The 25,513-nt window shown below is 49.0% G+C and overlaps 1 protein-coding gene across 2 annotated transcripts; it reads right to left on the bottom strand.

Moving 5' to 3' along the window:
- Positions 1-222: 222 nt before the first annotated feature.
- yjefn3 (YjeF N-terminal domain containing 3) lies at positions 223-23,567 on the bottom strand. 2 transcript variants are annotated; one of them, XM_029148128.3, is made up of 6 exons: positions 23,144-23,567; positions 7,944-8,052; positions 3,960-4,070; positions 1,798-1,911; positions 1,189-1,339; positions 223-1,007 (listed from the first exon to the last, which is right to left on the bottom strand). In XM_029148128.3, the coding sequence occupies exons 1-6, from the start codon at positions 23,209-23,211 to the stop codon at positions 811-813; spliced, it is 750 nt and encodes a 249-aa protein (XP_029003961.1). In that variant the 5' UTR covers positions 23,212-23,567; the 3' UTR covers positions 223-810. The 2 variants fall into 2 exon arrangements, with proteins under 2 accessions (XP_029003961.1, XP_029003960.1); XM_029148127.1 differs by lacking the exon at positions 23,144-23,567 and adding an exon at positions 14,116-14,378.
- Between the last annotated feature and the right edge of the window lie 1,946 nt (positions 23,568-25,513).

Here is a 25,513-nt window from a genome sequence, read left to right on the forward strand (position 1 = left end):
TATAAAACACAAAACTCTGAAGCTTCTTTGTGGCTCCGTTACTGTGGTGCCACAGTGATGCAACAAACCACCTGACTGCACTGAAGCTTCTGTCTGTCTGTCTCCTCTGCTTCCGCTCCCTAAGGGTTTTTAGCGCTCTACCAATAGGTTATTTGTCACGGATAAAGCTTGTGCCGAATGGTCAGTGGAGCTGTGAGAAAAACAAGACACCAGAAAGTGAACTATCCTTTAAATAGAGCGTATTTATTGGATAACGAGAAATGTCTGGGCCTTTTGTAACGGCTGAGGGTTCTCTGAAACAAAAGGTAATGCAGAGGGGCAGCTTGACCAAAGAAACAAAATAAAACACATGAACAAAGAGTGTAATATTTCCTATTTACAGCAAACTAATTTCAGCAGCACACTTCAGTAGAAAGAAACATGAGATCATCAGTGCAACAGAACATCAACGTAAAATTAAACCTTTAGGGCAAACAAAGGACAATCTCAGTTCTTGGCATCATAGAAAATTCATTTTCTTCGCTGACTGTGGATAAAGTAGGTCGTAGTTGCAAACTAACCAGAAAACAGTGTAATGCTACAGATTTTACAAGTAGACTGACACAAAAAGGTCTCATGCCATTCCCTAAAAAACACGACTCCAACCACGGTTTCTATGTTTCCTGCAGCGCGGCAGTAGATCCGGCGACGGTCAACTCAAATGTCAACAGCAACACATTAACAATCTATAAAATACCAACCCAAAGAATAGATTCATAGGTTCTTCAAAACAAGGCGTGGCCACACTGACTCTGCTTCCTCCCCCTCGCGTTACAATTCTATGAGGCAATCTGTGCCGGCGTAGTCCGGGAGGTTCAGCTCGTATTTTTTCTGGATGTCATAGGGCAGGTAGCGTCCGGCCAAGAAATGCTTCCCCGAGAAACTGGCGGCGCACTTCTTTGGCGCCGTTAGCGAGATGAGGACCTCGGGGTTGATCCCGTCCTGACTCGGCTCTTCGATGTCCCAACCTGGAGGAGACAGTAAGAGGCATTCGCGGTACTGTACTGAGTGTGGGATGAGCTCACCACTGACTGTGGCCTAAGATTTATCCCCCATGTGTGCATCCAGACTTGGAACGCTTCGCTTCAGCCCAGAGGATCGTTCATCACGCCGCTGTCGTTTCGAGGCTCCGGCCTCTGCAACACTCACCTGAGGGCACGTCCACGCTGGCGATGGGAATCTTGACTTGCTTCAGGGTGGCCAGGATGCCAGAGTATGGCTCCTTGACGCCGGTGCAGTCGGCCTCTGGGCCCAGCATCGCGTCGATCACTAGGTTGTAGGCGTCGTTTATGAGCTGCACCTGAACGCAACACAGCCCGTGATGAGCGCAGCCCACAATCAGCATAGCGTACGGCACGAGTAAAAGTCTAAGAGTCAGAGCAGGGATAGTAACACGTACAGGGAACGTATAACAAACAGACTGTGAAGACTGTGGGAAGCTGCTAAATCCTCCTAACTGTGGCCAGTTTGGCCATTTGCGGAGAGAAGAATTGGATTTTGTCCCATTTCTTCTACTGGCGTCACATGAAGGGGTTGTTTTCACAGCCAGTGTGCAGCGAAGGCCTGATAACTGATAATAGTGGCCAGTAACACTAACAATGTGTGAGCATTTCTCCAGACTTGCAGAACTAATTTTAATTGAAATCGATGCTCAGATTTGTGGGATTTTCTCGCACAGCATTTGCAAAGTCAGTTTACGTTTGAAGCGGTCACAAAGCAAAGGAGAAAGAAAAGGAGTAAAGTGTTAAAAGCGTCTACCTCTGTGGGGAGATAGGACAGGAAGGGGATGTCCATCTTCTCACACTGAACTGTGAAATCCTGGTGCAGACTGTGAGAGGAGCGTTTAGGGTGGTAGATGGTCGGCTCGTATTCCTACGTCAGAAAAAACACAAGACGAGGGGGGGTCAAATAGGGAGAGGTTACATCATTTCAGCACTTCAGCCAGCGATTTCAACCGTCACTGACGCGACTGAGTGTGGATGATGTATCAGTGTAAATTAGGCCTGGACTCCAGTTCACAGCATGTTAAAATACTGTTGATCAGAAGTTGTTTTTCGCAGCTTGCCTTCAGAATGAAACCTTTTAAAGATGATTAGAAACCCAGATGGCCTCTGTGTGATGCTCAGCAGGAAGCACCTGTGACCTTTGACCTTTATTTGCTAAATATGAAATCTAAGTCCCACTGCCAATACAATGAGTGGCTGCGTGTGTTTGTATGTTTGAAGATGTAAAAAAACATCCGTGAATTCTGAAGTGCTGGTTTTCATACAGCTACAGTAAAAGCATCAACCTGAGACAAACTACTGTGTGTGAAGCTGAGGCCCATGTGACCGTGTGCACAACAAGCTCATGGGTTACAGTTCTTCACCCTAAGGGATGATGCTGGGTTGTGTTTTTGTTAACAACCAGCTCACGAGGAGTGAAAGGATCAGAGCAGTGGAAAAACAAAATCACTTGTTTACATCCAATACAGTGTTTGATGCCATGTGACAAAGAATCTGCTGAAGTTGGGCTCCACTAACAGGAGCTGTCGTGTGAGTACGAGCAGAGGCTGCCTATAGGTCAGCGAGCAGTGAGCCAGCTCTTGCATCACAGCCTGTTGTTTTATGAAGGACGATCCCCTGGAACTAATGTGCATGAGCTTTAATCAGGGAATCTGTGTCTTCCTGTGAGCAGCATTGTGCGTCTCTTCTAATATCGTGTCCAGCAGCAGACATAATCAGAAATCCACGGCAGATCCAAACGCAAGCTGTTTTGGTAAACACGTCCCGGAGCGACGCGAAGCGAGTGGTCGTAATCACCTGCTGCTGAGCCTTCATCCCACTGCTCTGTCTAATCACTTGCACAGATCAGTGTGTGTGTGTGTGTGTGTGTGTGTGTGTGTGTGTGTGTGTGTGTGTGTGTGTGTGTGTGTGTGTGGGGTGTGTGTGTGTGTGCGTGTGTGGGTTGTGTGGTGTGTGGTTGGGTGTGTGTGTGTGTGTGTGTGTGCGTGTGCGTGTGTGTGTGTGGGTGTTGTGTGTGGTGTGTGTGTGTGTGTGTGTGTGTGTGTGTGTGTGTGTGTGTGTGTGTGTGTGTGTGTGTGTGTGTGTGTGCGTGCGTGCGTGTGCGTGTGTGTGTGTGTGTGTGTGTGTGCGTGTACATACACCAGCTCAGACAGACGCGTTCCCCACCGGCCCCGCTCCGCTGAGCACCCGCTTCAGAACGTGAACAACAATAATAGAATTTGATTCACGCGCCACTTCTCGATGTCTGGTTAAAATGTTTCACGTTAGGTGAATGAAACAGAAGAAGTGACAGATGCAGACGGTAAAAACATCAAGAGCAGAGACGACGCATAAAAGATGCGTTTGAATGCGCGACAAGTCGATTGTGGAGAGGCTCATTCATGCCAGTGTAAATATATCTTTTTCTGACCTCTGACCCTGAAACCAAGTCCCTCTATACTGTAGTAATATGGTTTGAATCTGAACGAGGGGTTCAGGGCTCTATAAATCTGCTATGTCAGACACATATGGTAAAGTGCACAGTATAGATTCATTCCTTTCTCAACCGATGACTCCAAAAACACACATCCCATATTAAACTTGAAACAACTGGGTCCAGACTACAGCGCCGCGGTCCGCGGAGCACGAAGAGACACTCCATCATGTCCAGACGCCGCCTCTAATCCGCTCGGAGAGGACGAACGCCGCGGCCGTGACGTCACACCGCCAGACGGGGCTCGGCTTTAACGAGGGTAGCGATCGCATGACATCAGGCTGTCTGCGCGCCCTCGCAGGGCAGGTAATGGGGTAACTGCCGTTTACGGGAGCTGCAGCGAGCGCTGAGGGCTTGTATTCAGTAAAACCGCGTCCGTGCCGTAAATAGCGGTGAACTCTGCTTAACGGCTTCCTTAAAGGTGCTATAATGTAAATACTTACATATATGCGCAGGTGTCGCGCACAGACCAGGCCGATGGAGCCGTTCTGCTCCGGACCGCAGATGACCAGCACTGTGGGCTGCTTCCTGGCCAGCGAGCCGAGCGGGTAGGCCTGGAAGAGAGAAGGGATGGAGTCTAGTCACGCAGATGGAGTCAAACACACCTTCCATCTACATGCACTTGCTGCAGGGATTCGCCCTCTACACGTATCAACTCAGCCGTGATCATTACTCATGACAGTCGCAAACCATGTCTGGATTCGTTTTCAACTGATTGTTTAAAAGCACAATGGACCCTCACTGTTAAACAAAGCCAGTGTCATTGAAACAAATCTTCATATACTGTCTAGAATTACAGGCTGTAAAACACTCTCCTAAATTTTGGAGATGAACTTAAAACAGGACATTTTTCTTTCTGCTGTACAAAAACCCACTTACTGTCACTTCAGTTGATGTATTCAATACAGGAGCGAGTTCATATAGAGACATAGCTCATTCCCCACGCTGTATAATTGGTTATAACAAGCCACAGAGTGCATTAACTAGATTGATGGATCCAGGAGAGGATCCAGGGGCCGCTGTCGCTGCCGCAGCTCTAAACTCCACTGAGGAATCATCACAAATGCGTTGAGAGAGAGGCCTGTGATGGCTGAGGGCCACGGGGCCGTTCATACAGTACAGTATGTGTTCAGTGAGCGTGGCCCGGTTTGTTTTGGCTCAGCCGTGCGGCTGCTTCCCTAAATGACCCTCTGTCTGCTCCTGTAGTGAGGTGAACAGGGCCTTTACATAGCATGTCTGGACAACAGGGTCACAGCATAGACACTGAAGCATTAGAGAATCTAAATACAATGACTTTTAAGCTACAGTGAGGGTCAAGCTCCAACAGCTGATCTGTCCGTCTCACATCCAGATGTGGCCCAGATGTGATTTGGTCTATATGGTGAATATAGCCAGACATGAAAGCCTTATAAACACATTATAAGTCCAAAATAGCACAGATGTAGCTCCGTGTGTGCAGGATGCGTAGCTAAGCAACCGTGTGCCCACGCGCTCCCCGTGTCGCCGGCTTTGGGCGACGCCAGGGTTGTTTGCAACGCGGTGCTTGTTTGTTTTGCATCTCCTCCGCCGCCTCCTTGGTCCCCAGCCCCCACCCCCGTCATCTTCACATCACACGCTTTAATGACCGCTTCTCTCAATGTTGAGGGCCATCAGGAGGATCGGCGGTATCAGTGCCGGGGCCACTTAGCGCTGGCGCGAAAGCCATTAGTTGGAGGCGAGCAGCCTTTAAGGAACCAGATCAGGTCGGACTGGGAAGAACTTATGTATTTTGAAGCAATTGTCTCATTTCGCACATCTCCAACCTAACGGACAACTTATTGTGCGATGGGTCTTGAAAGCAATTAGCAGAGAAGGGAGAGCATTTGTAATTAGCTGCATTAAATGCGAGCTTTATTAGCTTTTTAATGGAAAACAGAAGCTGCCTGGGCAATTTCTGGCTAAATATGGAGCTTCATTACCGGTTGAGTCGTTATTGTAATTACAGCGTGTAAAAATAAACTATTATGAACTTTAAAAAAGCTACAGACTACAGTGGATGTCTTCACTTCCCATCGAGGGAAATCATGTGCACTGCACGCTCAGCCAAGATGTCCCTTGTTTTAATAAAAGCTTGTCAACAAACATTATGTTAGCACAGCATGGATTTAAAGCAGCAAGGTCGAGCCGAGCTTTCAGGCTAATAAAATAATGTTTTCCACTATCATGCGATGTGTTGGATGAGGAGGAGGTTCCTCTAAGTGCAGGCAGATGGTCCGCAGCATGTGTTGAACAGGTTTTGTGATGCGGTTGTTTCCTTGTGTTTGAGTTACTTCAGCGACGGCTGCTGCTGTGGTTTTTCTTATACTGTATATTCCTAGTTGAGTCACTCATCAATAACGCCAGCACCGCTTAGCAGCAGGCTGGATGCGAAGCAGACCTCCTCTCTCTCACACCCACAAACTGTTTATGTCTTGATTGTAATAAGGTCCCTGAGGGAATTCCTCGTCGGAATAAATGTTAGAGGCAGACTTCCACTTCCAATCAACATGAAATACACACCTAGTCTGAGAAAATATTATCAGGGACCTAATAATACATACACTCAGATCCAGACAAATGGTGGCGTTCTAACCTAGAAACCCCAAATGAAAGTCTTGGGACTTTCACTAGGCTGCAGATTAATTTATAGCTGTGTGGTAACAAAAACATCTCCTACTGCCACTCAGGTGCTGACAAGCCTCAGACTGATGCACACGCACGCACACACACACACACACACACACACACACACACACACACACACACACACACACACACACACACACACACACACACAGTCTGAACCTGGTGGCTGCTGCTGTGGGAACAGAAAATGGATTACTTACAGAAAGCCTCAAATCTGTCTGGCACCCAGAGGTGTGTGTGTGTGTGTGTGTGTGTGTGTGTGTGTGTGTGTGTGTGTGTGTGTGTGTGTGTGTGTGTGTGTGTGTGTGTGTGTGTGTGTGTGTGTGTGTGTGTGTGGTATACTTGGAAGCCTGCAGCAGTAGGCCAACAGTAAAATCTGTGAAATCGGACCGTCTGCATCTCCTCCTACTGTAATTTTCCCCAAACAGAGATGATGTCATGTCAGCGGCACCGCGCTGCCCGCGGCCGCCAGCAGCGGCCCACCGTGTCCAGGCCCTGTTTGTCTAGGAAGGCTATGCTGCTGGGGGGGTGTTCAGGCACGAGGCCAGTGGCGGCTGATGATAATGAAGAGGAAGTGGATGTGGTGGGTTTAATCACAAGTTTCTACTTTTGACTGATGCTGTCACTGCGTCTGTCTCGGCTGCTGTTTTTGTGCTTCTCATGTTCCCTAGTTTCCATTTCACAGTCTCCCATACTATGAATGCAACAAGCCTTATAAAAGTTAAATAATGTACAGCAGCACTAGCCAGTTTAGTACAGTTTTGGCCTTGTTCTTATTCAGAGACACAAATAAACTAGATTTATTACATATCTGTGATACTACTTGTGACTGCATGTGAGTGAATGAGCTGTAAAATCAAGATGATCAACTTTACTGCCATATTCTTTACATTTAAAGAATGCAACTAATAAAATGTTTTTTGTGTTATCATCACATTTGAATTTTCTGCTTCTGTCTTTGTGTTTTATTTTTCCTCCTCCTGACAGAAACGTGGGGTTTCATGTGTCTCGTAGCTCAGACTCTTATTCATCACAGACCACTCGAAAGCCCAGTGAGGAAACCAGCGCGGCGTTAAACCAAGCGAGTGGTCTGGTCAAAGGGAACCACATGTGTTCCTAACAGCCGCTCACACACACACACACACACACACACACACACACACACACACACACACACACACACACACACCCACACACACACACACACACACACAGTCTGGGTTTGATGCAATCCAGATCACAGCAGATTGAAAGTCCAGCCACACAGAGATGAAGCGCTGCGGTTCTGGACCAGCGGAGGCTGAGGAGCGTTGCCGCAGAGTGTCCGAATGTTCATTTCACATAATGTTTGAACATTTCCTACATGTAACATTCAGAGCTTTTGTCTGGAACTTAATACAAACAGGACAAGGGTAAATAATAGCTGCTGTAACTATTTGTGGACAAATGAAGCATTCGTTTTATTTGGCTTTTTTGTTCGGTTCAACAATGAAAATACTATAATTGCGTAATTTCTGTTGATCCATCTCAATATCACTTTATGCATTAATGATGAAAAACACTGCAATGTTTGTGGCTGAACTTTACAACATAAAATGAACACATCATAAAATAAACGGCTGTTGGTTTTAAAGGGCAGTTGCACTGACACATTCATGCTTGCTGATCATCAGTGATCTGTGAGCCGATGCGGGTTCTTCCGGTTTCGCCTTGAATCAGCAGACGGGTCCAGAACAGAAGGACGCACACACAGATGTACCGACCTTGGTGATAGCGAGGGCACACGCTTGACCCCAGATCTCGACCAGCTGCTGCTGCCCAAACCTGTAGTCCCTCAGCAGCTCCGTCTCGATGGCTGTCGCCTCCTCTTTACTGCAACACACACACCACAACACAAGGACAGGTTCAAAGGACAGGCGTCGCATTGGTTTGTCATCATTTGGAAATGTCATCATTCACAAGCGTCTTATTTTAGTCCAGCAGCAGAAATGTATTTAGGTTTGAGGCTACTTCAACTTGACCATTTATTGTTTGAGTTTAGTCAAACAAGTCCTTGTTCTGAGCTGATTGCCTCTTTTCTTCCTCCTGCTATTATCCGCATGGTGACAGTGTGACTAAACCAGCTGCACTGGATTCTACTGGTGCTGCTTTTAGCAACCGTGTGTGTGTGTGTGTGTGTGTGTGTGTGTGTGTGTGTGTGTGTGTGTGTGTGTGTGTGTGTGTGTGTGTGTGTGTGTGTGTGTGTGACAAATGCAGTTGGCAGGTGAAGGTGCTGGCAGGATGAAGAGCACAAACTAGAGAATCATCAAAGTAGGATGTGAGTTTTTGGAGAAAGCCTGTTACTCTACAGACACCTAGTGGTGGTTTCCGGTACTGCAGCTAGTTTAGAACGCTAGAAAAACAGAGAAACGTCCGTAGCAGAAAAAAATAATGCAGGAGCTGAATGAGGAGTTCAGATGAGATTAATATTGAGTTTGACCAAGGCATAAAAATCAATATGCTGCTCTACTGTAAGTCAGCGCTGACTCATCAGGGGCAGCGCCCAGCTCTGCCTCAGATCTGTATTTCTCAATCAAGAGCTCTATTTATGGGTACATATTTTGCCCACTGCGAGAATAATATTAGATTGTAGGGCGCATATGAGTAAAGATAAACTGCACAGCTGATATGTTTTGAATGGGTTCCCAGTTTTCAGAGAAACTTACATTTTCTACAATTTGAATACTCAGTCGTTATTTCTGTTAATGGAAGAATTACGGTTTTTATGCAGCACAATGCTGCTTTATCAAACGACAAACACCACTTCTACTATAGCTCTGTTTATTCAGCACTACGGCATCGGGAACCCTGACACTCCGTCCTTGTCCATGTTAATATGCATCTGCATGAGTGAAGCTGTGTAAAATAAAAAGTGCATGTTCGCATTTGTGTGTGTGCGTGTGTGTGCGTGTGTGTGCGTCCATGCGTGCGTGCATATGTGTGTGTGCATGCGTGTGCGTGCGTGCATGCATGTATGTGTGTGCATGCGTGCGCGCGCCTGAGTTTCTGTTTCCGAGTGGGGCTTCTGGCATTTACCTGTGCCAGTGGAGCAGCAGCAGCTGTCACCCACGGCTCACCTCAGGGATGTTTCCTGAATCACTGTGACAAGTTGATCTTTAGAAAGTTCACGTGGGCCCAGAGGGGACTGCTCTGTGTTTGTCTGCACCTGGCAGCATTAGAGCTCCTCACACATTTCACTGGGTGGAATTGATTCTGCATAATGACACACTACGTTATTTGTTGCCACCTAAAACGGAGAGGGAGACCCAATTTGTCATTGTGAGTGGACAAACATCCCAGCAGGCTGCTGAACATGGAGGCAGGATGTGTTACCACGATTAGGACACGCTGAAACGGGTTGTTTGCGTTGTTTCACGCCAAACACTGAATAATAAAATGTCCATTTTATGCTAATTATTACCCAACAAAGTATTTGTTTACCTGAAGGATGTTATAACCAGCAATCTTTTCATTTACATGTAGCTCATGAAAGGTTTCAGTGTGTGTGTGTGTGTGTGTGCGTGTGTGTGTGCGCGCTCTGGGAAACAAAATCAGCCCCTCGTGAGGATTCGCTCAGGTTGCAACTGAAGCCGCAGCCGCTGAGCGTCTCCTCCGAGGCTCCGCTGATTTCCCGGCGCCGCCTGTGCCGTGCTCCGTCACCGCCGCTCTCAACTGTGATCGCAAAGCCCTCAGTGAGCGTGTTTACCTCACACATGAGATAAGGCCAAATGAAACTTTAATGGTCCCTGTGGGGAAACCGGAGCACGGCAGCAGGACAAACAGCTACTATACAAAATAAATGAATAGCAGAGGTTTGAAGGTTCGAACTGAATCGGCACAAACAGCTCACTGTTACTCTTTACCTGGATGTGAATGATGCAGGTATAAAGCAACTAATATATGGTCACCACAGTCTATATCGTGAGGTGACACAACTTCATCCTGCTTAAAATAACTGATAGTGAGACAACGTAGATTCTGTATCATGGCAACAGTTGGATGGATTTCAGTATTTCTTTGAGTATTGTAGTTTTTGACAAAATACCCGCAGAAGCTGCAGCATCCAGTTCAAGCCCCTTCACGTGAATGGCTGTAAACTCTGATCTGTTCCACCTCTGCCTCTCTGAGTCTGACTCTTTGAGTGAGGAGCTGCATTTGGATGTGCGTCGTGAAGCCTTTTCCCCCCGTCGGCTCGGCCCTTTTTCACCCCAGCCTCCTGAACCCTCCTCAGCCGCGACCCCGGTTCACCCTCCTCCGTGTTCTCTCCTTTTAAACCTCAGTGGTCTCTGCTCCGACGGAGGTTTGTCCAACACCGGGTTCAAAGTGATGGCAGATCCAGGGGTGACGGCGAGACGGAGGAAAGTGAGGCAGCAAACGGTGTGTGTGTGTTCACGTGCAGCTAATTCAACACGTGTCTCACTCAGGACACCTTTCATCAGCGCCCGCGCCTCCCGGGGCGCGCCTGCAGGAGGCCGAGCGGGACGCGCCAGGAGAGGCGGCGGAGGGGAGAAGTCTGAGGCCCGATTAGCAAGAGCAGCCTCACCGCGGCAGCGAGCGTGGCACGTTACAAGGCGCCCCCGGTGTCGCTCCGCATAATGTGATGACGGGCAGAAGGATCAGGTGCCACGGCAGCGGAGCGCCTCGCAAGCAGCCTCAGCTGGCAGATAGGCGCCAACAGGCCCTGGGCCTCCATATGGTCCCGCTCCGACCGCGATGTGCAGTTCTGACCCGATCGGGACGGCGTGGCGCGCGTCGCTCCCTGGGCGATAATCTGCCACGGAGCTGCCTCCAACAGCATCGTTTGTCCAGATCAGACTGGATCCGTTTAGCCGTCCGCCCGTCTTCATCGCCCGTCTTCTTCAGGGAATTCCAATCACTGGGCCCTGCGTTTTGTTTCCATTACCCATTTGTCCCGGAGCAGCCACGGAAATACAAAAGATTAACAATGGCCGTTACCTGGAGCCACAGGTGTTGGCAAAGCTCATTTAGTTTTAGATTTCTGTGTGTGAGAGCTAAAAACGTTCTTCCATGAGTCAGGTCTACTTCTGCCTCATTTTTCACCGTTATCTCCGTGGAGGAGCAGCCGCCCACACACACACACACACACACAGGTGGACTCACAAACGCAGGGTACATGACACGCACGAGAGCGGACACATCCTCACGCCCACAGGTTGCGTCACCGAGTGGCCCCTCAGCGATCTTAGCGTTACAGCTAGCGATCCGCAGCCTCCACCGCTCCGAAGCCTCGGTCGGAGGCCGCGTGGTGTCACATCCATTCATTTACACTGAGGTCCGCTCCGTCCTCCGGGTCCCGGAGGGAAGAGCGGAGCGGCAGAAACGCAATGTGCCGGGCCGCGGCACAGCAATGACCTCTCTGTTACCGAGTGACCTGAAGTTTAATAAGGATGGGTCATTTGATGGGCCACAAATGTCCCAGAAAAAGAAGAGGAGCCACAATAATGATTTACCTGAAGCGAAGGGAAAGGCGGCTTCATTCTCCTCCCCTGTGCATCCTATATGAACAATCTCGGCGCCATGGCAACAACGCTGCCCAATCACAGAGACACAAAAACCGGCACAATACAAGGAAAAGAAGCATTAATGTTTTTGTGCAGAGATACTTTGTTAAAGTGACTTACGTGAAAAAGGTCCAGACCAACTCTGGAGGAGGATTGAAGGATGACTTTTAAAAACATCTACGATGATGATTTTTATTTTATTAATCACCGATCTGCGCTGGTCAGCTAAAGCATCAAAGGGGTGGTTTATTTACATGCGTCAGGGATTAACAAACACGACCGACTGAATGTTAACAGCTGATCCAGTTCTGACCTTTTCATGTGTCAACAAGGTTCAATATGATTCTATCCAGGTACAATGAGGATTCCCCATTTCCAACAGTGTGTGTGTGTGTGTGTGTGTGTGTGTGTGTGTGTGTGTGTGTGTGTGTGTGTGTGTGTGTGTGTGTGTGTGTGTGTGTGTGTGTGTGTGTGTGTGTGTGTGTGTGTGTGTGAAGCTCAAATCCTCAAAGCAAACGCTAGGCATGTTAAATACCAGCAAACACAGCAATGGCTGTTGAAGTGAGAGAATCACTGTTCCTCGTGGTGGGAACAGACCAGAACAGACCACAAAGTGACACGGCTTAATGAGAAGCGCTGCCACTGGCGAAAGTGAGACACCACAGAAGAAGTCAGGCTAATAAAGCCCTGCCACAGAGACGACGGCCTCCGACAGCCGCCGCCCTCGGACGGGACCCAACAAATACCCCTCGCAGCCTGAAATCTAACAGCGTGAACCGGTGTTTAATCCGTCATCGTGAGGCGAACTGGGAACGGACGGAACCACTGGAACTAGCGGGGAGTGAATAACACGCTGTTTACTGGCTCCCGTCCCACGAGGCCCCGTCTGCAGCATCAACACCCAATTGGCTCCAGATGCCACAGTTTGTTGGGTACGAAGCGAAGGGGAGTAAGAGAAACGTGGAGGAGGGAACGTCAAGAGCAGGAGAACCTGCACCTTAAAGCAGCAAGAGCCAGTGAGACACTGTAGCTGCCTCCTGTTCATGGTCAAGTCCCAGCAATCAGTGATCCACTCATGTAAAACTAAAAAACAAGCAAAGGTTTATAGTCTCACAGGAACCAGGTGTGTGTTTCTGAAGTTATAGCCTTTTAAAACAACATTTACTGAGTCGTTGAAAGCATTCTAGAATCCAATAATGACTTTAAGACCCACAATCCATTAGTTATGAGCTAAGGTTTGAGCTCTCGGGGGAGACGGGGGAGACGGGGCACAGCTGCCACCCTGAGGCGCTCGCTTGTTGGCTGTTTTTAGCTGGAGGTGGCGTTTGGTGCTGAGACACAAGGTGTTTGCGTGTGTTGTTGTTGTCGGGCAGAGGAGGCGTCACGCGCCCGCAGGCTCCAGTCCCTGCAGGTTCCTGCGTGCTTCCATCGTGAAGGTGGAACAGGTGGATCCCTGTTCCAGAGCAGCCAGACAAACGGCTGCTAAACTGATGGAGGACGCCTTCGTGCCGTTTGTCCTAATTGCATTCGGCGCCGCCGCCGCCGCGGAGGAGGTCGGGCCTCGGCTCAGCTCCTGGAGGCTAATCCCTTTCCTGTTCGCACATCTCATGGCGCCGTTCTGTGGCGCTGCCAATAAAACACAACACAACACAATCCCCGGGCAAAGCCAGGAGGAGACGGAGGAGAAGCCGCTCCTCAAATCTCTCCAAGGCTTTGCTTTGAAGCCCCTTCACTTAAATTGCTCAGGCTCATCTCACCTAATCATCGTCTGAGAGCGTGTGTGTGTGTGTCCTCTCACAGGACACACTGTGTGGAGTCTTGCATGAGGGAGAAGGCAGGTGGGTCAACTGAAAGGCAATTAGATACAGAAGCCCACAAACAGCCGCGCGCATATTAATGAGCAGCCTCAGACCCACCGCGTGGCCGGCTCTCGCTTTCTCCCGCTCTCGCGCCGGCCAGGGGTGCGCTTGTGACGCGGCCACGTCCGCGCGCAGGCTCGCCGCGTGCAGGTGGTGTATAATTGATGAGCAGCGGCTGGGGGGCGGCCATGAGAGGGACCACAGAGCCGCCGCGCCGACACTGGCATTCGGCCGACCTTTCTCGGCTCCGCCAGCGCGCGCGCGTGCGAGCGGGCGCCCGCGTGGGCGTGTTTACGACGCCTGGGTGGCAGGTGGCGGTGGGAAATGTGCGAGAGGCGCGGGGAGACGGCGGCTGACGGAGGAGACGATGAAGGCGGCGTTCTTCGGAGACGCTTTGAACACAAACAGCGAACGGCGACGAGAGCGTTGAAATGAGGCTGAGGTGCGGGAGAGGAGCGCGCCGCTAATGAGACGAGACAAGGCGCGTGAAGCCGTGAAGGTCCCCGCTCATTTACCTGTCGTCGATCAGGCGGCGCGCGGAACCTGGCGCCGCGTGAGCGCCACGCGCTCCTGAAACGCAAACTTTCTCCGGACTCCGCGCTCGCCCTTGACCTCGGAGCTCGTAAAGGTCTGCGCGTGCTGCCGTTGCCCCTGGCAACCGACGGCCTTTGCGCCGGTGCGGCTTCACCCGTGCATTAGGAAACGAGCCGGGTGAGGGGGGGGGGGCGTGTGGTGTGGTGTGATGAGAAGGTGGAGCCGTCATGACTGTGTCACACTTCCACTCAGTTTCATTCCACGCAGCAGCTGACTCACATCCCATAAACATGATTTAAGACGCGTTTTCGATTCCATTAGCTAGACCGTGATCACGGTCACTCGAGTGTGAAGACGAACAAAATCACCTGTTACTGCGTCAGTAAATCTATTCTGTCTCTGCCTCAGCTCATATCCTGCTCAGTATATAATCACCTGCCTTCATTTTGAAGTCTATTACGGTCTTAGGTTTGAAACGTTATTCACCAGCTGAAGGATGACTGAGCCCTGGTCTGTTTGGCTCGTGATGCTCACACCAACAGCCAGTTAGAATCAGTCCGAGTCAGCGTCTCACATTGGGAACAGCTGATCAACCCAGCTGGATTGTTTTCGCTTTCCGCCAAAACGGGAGCCCCCGCCCCCATGGACGGAACAAACGCTCACGGGGACAGAAGGGAAGCCAAGTGAGAGTTCATGGATAAGAGCGCGCCGCTGAATAATTAGCGCGTGGAGCAGACGGCGCGGCCTCTTTACGTTCTCTGCCTACTGATTCAGGTGCAGACGCAGCGGGGGTTCGTTGTGATTAAGAGCGCGTCCGCAGGATCGCACATCTCCTCAGGAGTGATTCATGCTTATGTATACAGAGCATGAATAGACTTCAAATCCAGTTTAGGTGGAGCTAAAAGGCGACAGAATCACATTATGTTTACTGCGCAGCCAAGTCACATCATGTCACAAATCACACACAGTCCTCCTCGTTTATCTTTTTGCCCAGCTTTAATGAATGAGGCTCGTCGCGTCTCTGGTTGCTGGTCAGTCAGAGTTGGCGTCGCACCCTTCAGCGGCGATGGAACCGAAAGTGAGGACTTCAGGCCAGTCGTCAGCGAGACGTGGCGTTGGTACGCGGGTGATGCTTTTTGGCGGCGTTTCAACGCGTTGCATCAGCTTGTTTACGACAAGAAGCAGGAGGCGCGGGTCCAGCCGGAGAGAGCGGTCTGAGGTGCACGGCACCGAGCAGGATGTCCGGTGACCCGCCGCTCCTCTGCCGCTTCTCCTCCTCCACCTCCTGCTAATTGCATCTTGGCTGTGTTGTGAACAAGCTCTGGAGACTCTCTCTTTTGTTTGTCTCCCGTATCCGAGGACCTCTGGGCTTTAGTTTTCACTAATTAACGGCAAGAAACCAATCCAACCGTCTGTCATCCGCCTCCCTCTCGGTGGGTCTCATGATCGTTATAACAATTACCAGATGAGGATATGTGAGAAAATACAAGCGGAGGTGGTTTGGTCGGGTTCGATAGCCTTTCTCCAAGTAAACAGGGAGCTGATTGCCTGCTGCTGCGTCTCCAGGCTCCACTCTCTGTGAGCTTCTCTCAGCATCACCATTAACCATCTGGCTCTCAGGCCACCAGGGAGTCTGGCCTCGGGACCTGTCCATCAAAACATCCAGAATTCCCCTGCACCTCCACTGATTGTCTCATTACAGAGACAGAGGAAGGTTCTCGGCATGAGCAGGACCCGGTGACAGGTCGGAGGCAGAGGAGGACAGGAAGGCTCGCTATCGCTGCCGTATCTGCTTTAATGAAGAGAAAAGGACAAATCTGACCATTCTAAGGTGTGAATACATTTTCACAGTCATTTTTAGTTTCTCTGAATAATGACCAGCCTTAAAAAAATTATGGGAAGGATCTGGTTAATGATGTTCTATTCTGTGTGGAAGCTAAATTAAACTGGTACATTTCTGTTTCCCGTCTAAATAGTACCTTTTCAAAATTATTAATATAATCCAACAACAATGACGCAGAAACACGTGAAAGACCAGGCTTTTACAAAACACAATCGCAATTCAGTGGCAGTTCTTCTAAAACGGGAAACAGAACCACAATCAGGACCGGGCAGAGCGCGACTGTTAACTGAGCCCAATTAATGAAAACTGGAGCAGCCTGTGAAAAGTGAGCGTCGCACCCGAGGACGAACGCAGACGCACCAGCGCCGTCTCCCGTGTCTCGTACCGGGGTGCAGCCGGCGTCGGTTGCTATGACGACGGCTACCTCACAGAGAAGTGACCCCCCCCTCCTGGACCAGGTTATAGGTTCTACTGGTTTTCTGGAGAGAGCCTCCTCTCTCTATTGCGGTCTGTGTGCAGCTTCCTACATGATTCTCCAGTGGAGACAACATGCGTCCAGTTCCTACCGGGCCCCGTTCCCATTCTGTCACCAGAAGAACACCTCTCCTCCCAGTCCCATCCCTCCGAACAGCTCTGACCCCTGTCAGCGAGTCGCCCACCAGACAAAACCTGCTGGAGGGATAGAAATTTGAGCTACTGGGGTTGTGTTGTAGACGCACATCTCACATGTTCCCGTGGAGTGAGCCACAGTCAAATGATTTCTGAGTTATTATAGTTGCTGGAGGACGCCCCAGGAGGCGCGGAGCGCTGATTGTCATGATCACTTCAAGCGGCTGGTTGGGCCACCATGAGAAAGACGAGCTGGCACACTTCAGGGACCTGCGCCAGGCGTGATGGACGGGGAGGACACACACACACACACACACACACACACACACACACACACACACACACACACACACACACACACACACACACACACACACACACACACTGCACTGACGAACTCTGGATGTTTAGAGGCCACAAAGCAGCTCAGGGAAGCAGGATTAGAACGCAAAAGACTCAGCAGATAGAAATATAGCAGGTTTACTGGCAAAGGGAAACCCCCAAACAGGTCCAGGGTCATGATCCATGAAAATAAATAAATTATTAAATAAATAATAATAAATAAATATAAATATCCAAAACACTGTTATTGGCTCTACGGCCTCCAAGGACAACGGTGCTCCAGCCACATTTACCACCGCTTCCCTTCCACAAACGAAACAAAGCTGGAGAAGCTGCAGCGATGCCAAAAGCGCCGCTCTTCAGTTTGGACCTGAAGAACCCTTCCAGATAAGAGAGGAGGCGTCGTCCAGAACCTGGAGTGGGCCCAGTGCCAATAAGGAGCACTTGTAGGAACAGGCCAGAGTTTCCACAGCTCCACTGGAGGAATGTAAAGTAAGTTAACACAGCCACTAAGCTTAATTGTAATAATCAATGCCACTGGTGGTGTTTCCGAGGGCGTGACAGCAGTGTTTGTGACGGTCTGAGCGTTTGGAGCAGACGAAGAGCAGCTCAGTGTTTTCTCTCTGAGGCGGCGTCCACAATAACCTCTGTTTCCTTCCATCCTCCCCGTCTGTGCACGCTGCGCTCAGCCCTCCGATCCCTCCTTCCTGTCCCCGCTGCTCCACGCCTGTCAGCCTGAACACAATGCACCCTGTCTGCACACATTAAAGACTAAAAATATCAGCGGGGAAGATAAACAAACAGACACATTCAGCCCGCGAATGCACAAACGCTGGCTCATTATCCTACACGGGGAGTCGAGCTGAAGCTGTAATAACAGCCGACTGTGGGTTCCTTCTAACCACAGTCATCGCTCTTCAAGGCTCCTCCAGGAAAAGCCTTTGCTTCATGTATGCTTATTTTAATAGTTACGGCTGTTTCATGTCTGGGGAGCAACTAAATGATCAGGGGAACTGAGTCGTCTCACAGCAAACGTTTACGACCTGTGCTCAATGGAGCCATTCGGGGCCTGCATATTATAATATATTAATCATATCATCAAATTGTAAACAGTGGTTTCATTCATATTATTTCACTGGGGTGAACCTGAGTCTCTCCTGCAGGTTCTGACCGTATCATGAATGAAAAATGACCTCTAAAAGCAACAAACGACGACGTCACCAGCGAACAGGATCGAGGGGATCGCGTCGCCCGCTTCCGACTGAACCCAGCGAGCAGCGCTTCCAGACGTTTGCACTCCTTCGCAGCAGCACGTTTGATTTCCTGCCTTCCAGGCGGCCGCCGGTGCCCGTTTTCATTCGCCGCTCGGCGTCGCTCTGTGTATTTGATGGGAGTTTTTGTAGTACGACGCCCTCCAGCATTAAAACGGAACACGCTCGGATTTATTCAGCCGCCACCGAGGAGACGCTGGAGACTCTTAAATCCACCTCACACACGTTAACGCGTGGGACGCACATGTGGAAACCCTCCCTGTCTCCATTCACATTCACATTCATTTCATGTTGACGTTCTAACTGTAAGTAGTTACATTTAGTAGATTTCCATGACCCAAATGCGCAATTCTCTCTGTTTCATAATTCACGCCCTGGTGATAGAGAAGGAGAATAATACATGAGTTCTGTTTCTGACGGAAATCACCTCAAAGAATGAGTCCACAGAGCGTCACCTGTGCTGTAAGCGTGTGTTTGGCTGGGAGAGGGGAACCGGGTCCAATGGGGGTAGAAGCATGGGCAGGACACGAGGCCGCTTTCTGAAGGACTGAATACTGAGCTGCCCCTGGTTCATTTAGGAGAAGCTGCCCATTAAAACCTGCACTGGAACGCAGCCTCCGCTCCGTCACCGTTATCTGGGCCAGCTCAGCCGCCGGTTGTTTAAAGAGGAGGAGAGGATGGAGGTCGTGCACCGGTGACATGGCGGCAGATGCCACAGTCATTAGATCCCAGTGGGTTGAAGCAGGCACGATGTGGACCCGCGTGAGCCAGGAGCAATGATGCAAAAGCAGCTTCTTCAGTGGAGCAGTCCGTGCTCGAAGCAAAGCTTGGGTACAATATTAGATTCTCTCCTCTGTTTCCCAAAAGGTCCCTTCAATGAGTCACAATGTGAACATAATGAGGAAAAGAAAGCGTGTTGGCTCGGAGTCTCCTGTGTTGCTCATTAACAAAGGTCCGCTGCCTGGAGACTCATTTGAACCTGATTCAGCCGGCTTTCACACGTTGGACGGGCAAATAAAAACACGGGCCTCTGCTTCGACGGCCTGATTTCTCCTGCAGGGTTCGCTCATCGATCCGTCAGCTCCACCGCCTTGGTCCAGACAGTGTCGGTGCTGTCCGTGTTCTGGTCCCTTGGCTTTTCACTTATCTACTTTATGAAGCAGCATCAAGATCTAATAAGCTCAGCCTGAACACGTAGAGCTCATTACCGCGACCCTTGAATGCGTCAGTCTAATGCCAACCCCGACGTGGGCGCTCCTGATAATGACATCAGTCTGTATAAATGTATTTCACATGCCTGGTTACATCTTTTATTATGTTATCTCACACTTAAAGGCCTCAAAGATCAGAAATAGCCCGAGTTGATCCTACTTAGAAGCAGACGTACTGTGAAACACGTTGACCACGTTCTCCTCCAACGTGCTCCTCTCTCAAATACTGTAAATGAACAACTCTCACAGCTAATTTGATTTGAATGGAAAAGGAAAATTATGGCCAATCACTGCTGTGGTAGCAAATCATCCCCCCCTCCACTCTCCCTCTCAGCATCTCCACCTCTCTGCCCCAATCACTGAATTCAGCCTATAAATAAATGCTTTTGAACTGTCACACAGGCAAATGGAACTGCCAACGTGGGAATAGGTGCCGGGGAGTTGAGAGGAGGGCGACGAGCCAGCGGGACCACAATAAGTCTAATGCGCATCAGTGCCAAGTTGGAAAAGGCACAAATCGAACAAGCAGTGGTGAAAAAAAAGGATAAACCCGCTTTTTATCTGACGGACATGTCGGGAACCTGCTGTTGTCAGGCTGAAAGCCATGCGACCACCGAGCCAGACGCTCTGGCCACTCAAGCATCCTCCAGCCTGCTCAGCCAGTTGACTCAATACTGATCAGTGCCACAGCCTTTTCTTCTTTCTACCATTAGACAGGTTGCATCACAATGGTTGGAGGCTCCAGAATCAGACATCAGAGTCCAAACCTCCATGGAATCAGTCAACATCCCAAGAAAAACATGGCCTCAGCATTCTGGAGTGTCCTGTGAGTCGGGCTCTGCATGGGTTCGGGTGTTATTACAGTCACAACTATCATCACACTACATCAGCAGGAAGGCCGTGGATGGAGACGTTCATGCGTCCACTCGTCGCCTTTGGCAAACACATTACTGAGGGATTCTGCATATTAACGACTGATCACTGAGCAGCTCTATCACCAGAGAGCCTGAGGCTAATGGTATTTATTGTTTAAGCATGGTTTTATAAATCCTAGAACTATTAATCTTCGATATCTATCTTTTCTTTGTTCACATATGTTTTGCTTAGATTTGTGATTAAACAGTTTGCTGGAACAGCTGTTTGTCATCTATTAACTTGACTAACAACAGTTAGAATAGAAAATACCAGTTTATCACTGGCCTCTAGAAGAGTGGTGGTTTGACTAGACTGGTTTGGACCCATAATATCATTTAATACAATCTGAACCTTCAAACCAGCCAAGGAGGTAATGGTTTCCACCCACATGTGATGAATCCCTGCCAAAACCCATCCATCTTCTACTGCTTTTTGGGTCGGATCAACAAAAAAACCAACCCATGAAGCTGCAAAGTGACCATCAGCCCCCGTTCTCCCCAACGGGCACAGCTCCTGGCGCCACGCTGCTACGGCTTCCTGTCTGCTGCCGGCGTGTGTCACCACATCGCTGCACAGCCAAGATGGAGCCCGACACCTCAGCCTCCGCAGCCAGGCAAGCAACAGGAAAAAAGGTCAGCAGAGCAAGAAACGGGGACGAAGGCGAAGATGCTGGAGGCGCAGGGTGGAGGCACAGGCTCCGATTGTGCTGGAACGCTGAGTCACTTGTTCAACGTGCTCATGTGGCTAATTTGTCTAGTGGGAGAACTCATACTGTTGTTGTAAGATTGGACAAAGCAGTGAGAGAGAGAGTAGAAATGAAGAGCGTCCGGGGCTTAATGATCAGATCATATGTCATAATGAGCTTTGCAAATGGCTGCTTCCAGCTTTCCTGTGGATTCGACACAGCTTCTCACCTGTTGCGTGTCCCGACTTCACCTCGTAGTGTGCCTGTCGGGAGCGCGGGGCGGGAGGATAACGCTCGCAGAGAGAACGCAGCTCAGAGAGGAGAAGTCAACGACACCAGGTGTTAGGGTGAATGTCGACGTCTTATTAGTGATGCATTTAGAGCCTCGTTAATGAGAAAGACAGCGTTCAGCTGGGTGTCAAACACAGTGCGTCCTCATACGCAGACCTTTGATCTTTCAATAAACTAGATAACGGAGATTGTGTTAATTAGCGGCATAATTAAAATGTTCCACCTGCTGCCTGAATCCTATCCTCACTCCCTTCTTCAAGGAGATTATACATCACAGTGGGGCTGACGTGGCTTTGTACGCCGCTCCTTCAGAGCCGGTGTCTCTCCAGCATCAGGATCCGCATTAGCGTTGAGCGTTCGTCTAAATACGGCCAGCGCAATCCACTCCTCTGTTCATGAGTAAAATCTGAGCGTCTGATAGATGCTAAACGTCCTCCAGTGCTGCATAACTTGGCTTCATGGATTTGACTTTCTTTCAGCACAGAGGCAGTTTTTAGGTGAGGAGAAATAGTTGGTAGTAGTAAAACAAACCAATCAACTTGTGGTTCGTAGCTCACCTGCTAATAATAATAACGTGAAGGTGAAGAGCTAAGATCAGCTGCTCCGGCGTAAACAAAGTGAAAGGCGGGTATTTGTTGAGAGCACAATCACGTACCCATTTTAAAGTCTGAGCGCTCAGAATGAATTCATGCATAGGTGCGATACTCCCCAGTGATGGATGGACGTCAGCTGTCAGGGCTTTAAACAAGTTAAATCAGATGGAGTGACGGTGGAGTTGCATTAGACGTGTGAGTCACAGCAGAGACCCAGGGTTGTCTGGAGGCGCTGTGTGTGCACATAGGCCTTTTGTAAAATCAATCCGGGATTCAGTCATTTATATTTATGAAAGACCAGCAGAAGAAGCCATCTGTCTAGATTACATAAAGCTCATCACCCGACCGAGAACACTGATGACTCCCACGGAGCGCAGACACGCCCAGGTTACAGTAGATTAAGAAGATGCAGGAGCAGTGATGATGTCACCGTCCCCGGGAGTTACAGGGGTTCGATGTGCAACTGAACCCCAGAAGCCAACTGATTAAAACAGGCGGCGTGTTCCCTCAGCTGTGGTGCTTAAGTTGCACAGAAAACATCAGCAAACACACAACAAAGTAAGTTTTTTGTCACTATTACTTCTTCAGGTGCCCCGTTTTCATTTGCACATGTCTGCAAACACCAGCACACCTATGCACATCCTGCCTCCTCCCTCTCATCAATTTCACATTCTCCTTGATAATTAAAGTGAAGGTGGTACCTCACAAGCAGCCGGGGGCACCTATACACCCCACTAACCTTTGATTGCGTAATAAGAGTCAGTGAATCATAAGACGCTTGCCCTGCTTGGTTTAACTGCAGGCTATGAGCCCTGCTGATGCTCAGTTAAACGCAGCATTTCTATTCCAGTAGGATCTCCTGTTAGTAATTAAATTAGATGCTTGAAAGAAGTGGAAGACAGAAACAAGACTGGCAGCGGCGGTTTATCATCATCACCATCATCATCATCATCATGTACTGGTGACTTCAATAATTAATCAGCCTTATTATTCCCTCTGATCTCATTATCTTTTAAAATCTTGCTCACATTCAAACAGACTGCAAGATGTATACAGTGAGCGTCATGTGAAGATCTGGGTCTGATTCTCTCAGCCACAGTCTCTGCCTCGCGCTGAGCTGTGATTGAGGAGGTTCCCTGTGAACCGGTGCGAGAGTGATACAGACAGACAAGACGGCGAAAGCTGCAAAACACAACTGTTCACGCAGGAGAAGTGAGAGGATGAGGGCGAGAGCTGCGCTGTTTCCTACCTGAGGTAACGCAGCGGCTCTATGGTCTCAGCCTCTGCCTCGGCGGAGCTGTGGTTCATCTTGTCCATCCGCTTTCACCGAACGTGAGAAAGGACGCGCCGTGCCGCTCGCAGGGAAACACCTTCCGTCGCTTCCGTCTGAGCGGGATCTAATAAACACGCCGTGTTCTTCTCGGCCTGGGAATAGACTGAGAATCCGAATCAGCCTCCTCCCTCCGTATCTGCCTCTGTGCGGCTCTTGATTGGTTCAGATGCTCGAAGGTAATTACCGGCCGCTATATACACACGCGCGCGCGCGCACACACACACACACACACACACACACACTCACGCGCACACACACTATGAATCCAGCCTTTATGTCTCTGCCTCTCCGCTCGGCCTCTTTCCCACCGTGGCCCCGGCTCCGTCTCTGACAGAACCAGCTGGCTGCGTGTATAAGCTGCGCTCAACGGGAAAAGCAGCCAATTAAGAGTCAGGAGGCAGGGTGCGCGCCGGCGGATTGGCTGGAGCTCCCACAATTGGCTGCTCAGTCATCCGGGGTGAAATCCCCCTCTCCCTCCCTCAAATTCACACGGCTACACAGCAGACATTCAATCAATCACACGCGCGCGCGCGCACGCACGCACGCACACGCGTCTGGCAACATCCCCTCAATGTAAAATCTCCAGCAAGCGTCAGACGGAGAAAACACTTGGCAGCTCACCTTTCATGTAACGACGTTTGGCAGACGAAGCCCATTACGTAAAGGGAGATAATAACACTACAGTACCTGAGTGGGTACATGGCAGCAGTTTGTAGCTCCAGCGCAAATTGTGCGGGATATGAAAGAGCCTGTGAGGAACTTAGATGCATGATCATATGGATACAGGGAATCAGAGGAGAATCATTTCCATTACAATAAACATATTATAGCAGGCAGGCAGTAAAAGGGAACACACAGATGACTCTTAGCAGGAACTCAGGGTGAAGCGGCAGCAGCCAGAAACGAGGCTCACAAGTGGAGTGCACTGTCTCCTATAATATGTCGGTATTTCTCCCACTAGTTTGCTCAGGCTTCATAAACGCTGCTTGCAGAGGGTGGAGTAAGGCAATAAAGATCAGGGTGTAAATCAAGCGTTCAATTTCAATTTCCTCACCAGTTGACAAAATGCACCTGTGAGGAAAACCAGTGATGTGAAGATGAAGGTAGAGGCGATGGAGGGTTGGTGTGTTCTGCCATCTAGGGTCTGTAAGTCACCATTACAGCGTTAAACTGGGAAAACAACAGGGTCAGACCGTTCTAGCACACCGTTGGAAAACGGATGGATGAACACATTCAAGGGCTGAGGCCATAAGAAAGCACTTGACATATGCCATTTTATTATTACATACTATTGGGCAGAGGCCGTCGATTTAAACATGATTAAGTTAAAACACACAAGAACATGAAGTCAGTGTTGGCCTTTATCTGATCCTCTGCCTGAACTATGTTCACAGGTTAAAAAGAACAAGAAATGAATCGGGAGCAGACGACGAGAAAGGAAAGTTTTAGTCAAGTGCACATGCAGAATTTCCATTTGTACACTAAAAAACACTGATATCCTTGTTCCTTCATATATTTGTCCAATACTGAGATAAAATGTATTGAGTTTACTAAAGGATCTGGCTTCTGAGTTAACAGGTGATAGTCAAAAAATAAGGCTAACGTGCAAAACTTTTATTTCAGTAATCCAACTTAAAAGGTGAAACTAGTATGTGAGATAGACTAATTACATGCAAAGCAAGATAGTTAAAGCCACGATTTGTCATAAATAAGATTAGAATAGAATATTGAACCTTTTTTTATATATTTAAATCTTCTTCTGAGACTGTGGATCTGGGGTTTTCATGATCTGTAAACTGTAATAACCTCAATTGTGACAAATCACAACTGGAACTACATTGCTTTGCATGTAATAAGTCGATCTCATATTAGTTTCACCTTTAAGTTGTATTACTGAAATGGCTGAAGTTTTGCACAACATTTTAATTTAAGGAGTATCACCTGTAGTAACATACTATTTGCCCAGGCTGGGGCAAATAGACTGTATTCATTTAAATACATAAAGACTATGAGGGTTTTTATTGTTGGTGGACAACGTTGCTGAGTAACAGTCATCCAGTGAAGTGAGTTCTTATAGGAATATTGGAAATAAAAGTTGACAGACATAACTGTAAAACCTTTTGATTGCGTCTACCGTCAGTCTGGTGTTGACCTATGGAGCTCATATGATGCTTTTCATTATTAACAAGTTAAAAATGCAGCAACACCTTCCTGATAGATTAGTCAACTAATAGATTACCTCCCCTAAAAGCTGCTGTTCTTTTAAGATTGAGCTCGAATCAAGAG

The sequence above is a fragment of the Betta splendens genome, chromosome 4, assembly GCF_900634795.4.
Source record: "Betta splendens chromosome 4, fBetSpl5.4, whole genome shotgun sequence".
Classification (NCBI taxonomy): Eukaryota; Metazoa; Chordata; class Actinopteri; order Anabantiformes; family Osphronemidae; genus Betta; species Betta splendens.

Coding starts and splice junctions, on each gene's coding strand:
- yjefn3 (XM_029148127.1), bottom strand. CDS start 14,363: ATGACGGCTCCACCTTCTCATCACACCACACCACACGCCCCCCCCCCC. Junction 4,071..7,943: donor GTGCCCTCGCTATCACCAAG/GTCGGTACATCT, acceptor TCTCTCTTCCAG/GCCTACCCGCTCGGCTCGCT. Junction 1,340..1,797: donor TGTCCTATCTCCCCACAGAG/GTAGACGCTTTT, acceptor TGTTGCGTTCAG/GTGCAGCTCATAAACGACGC.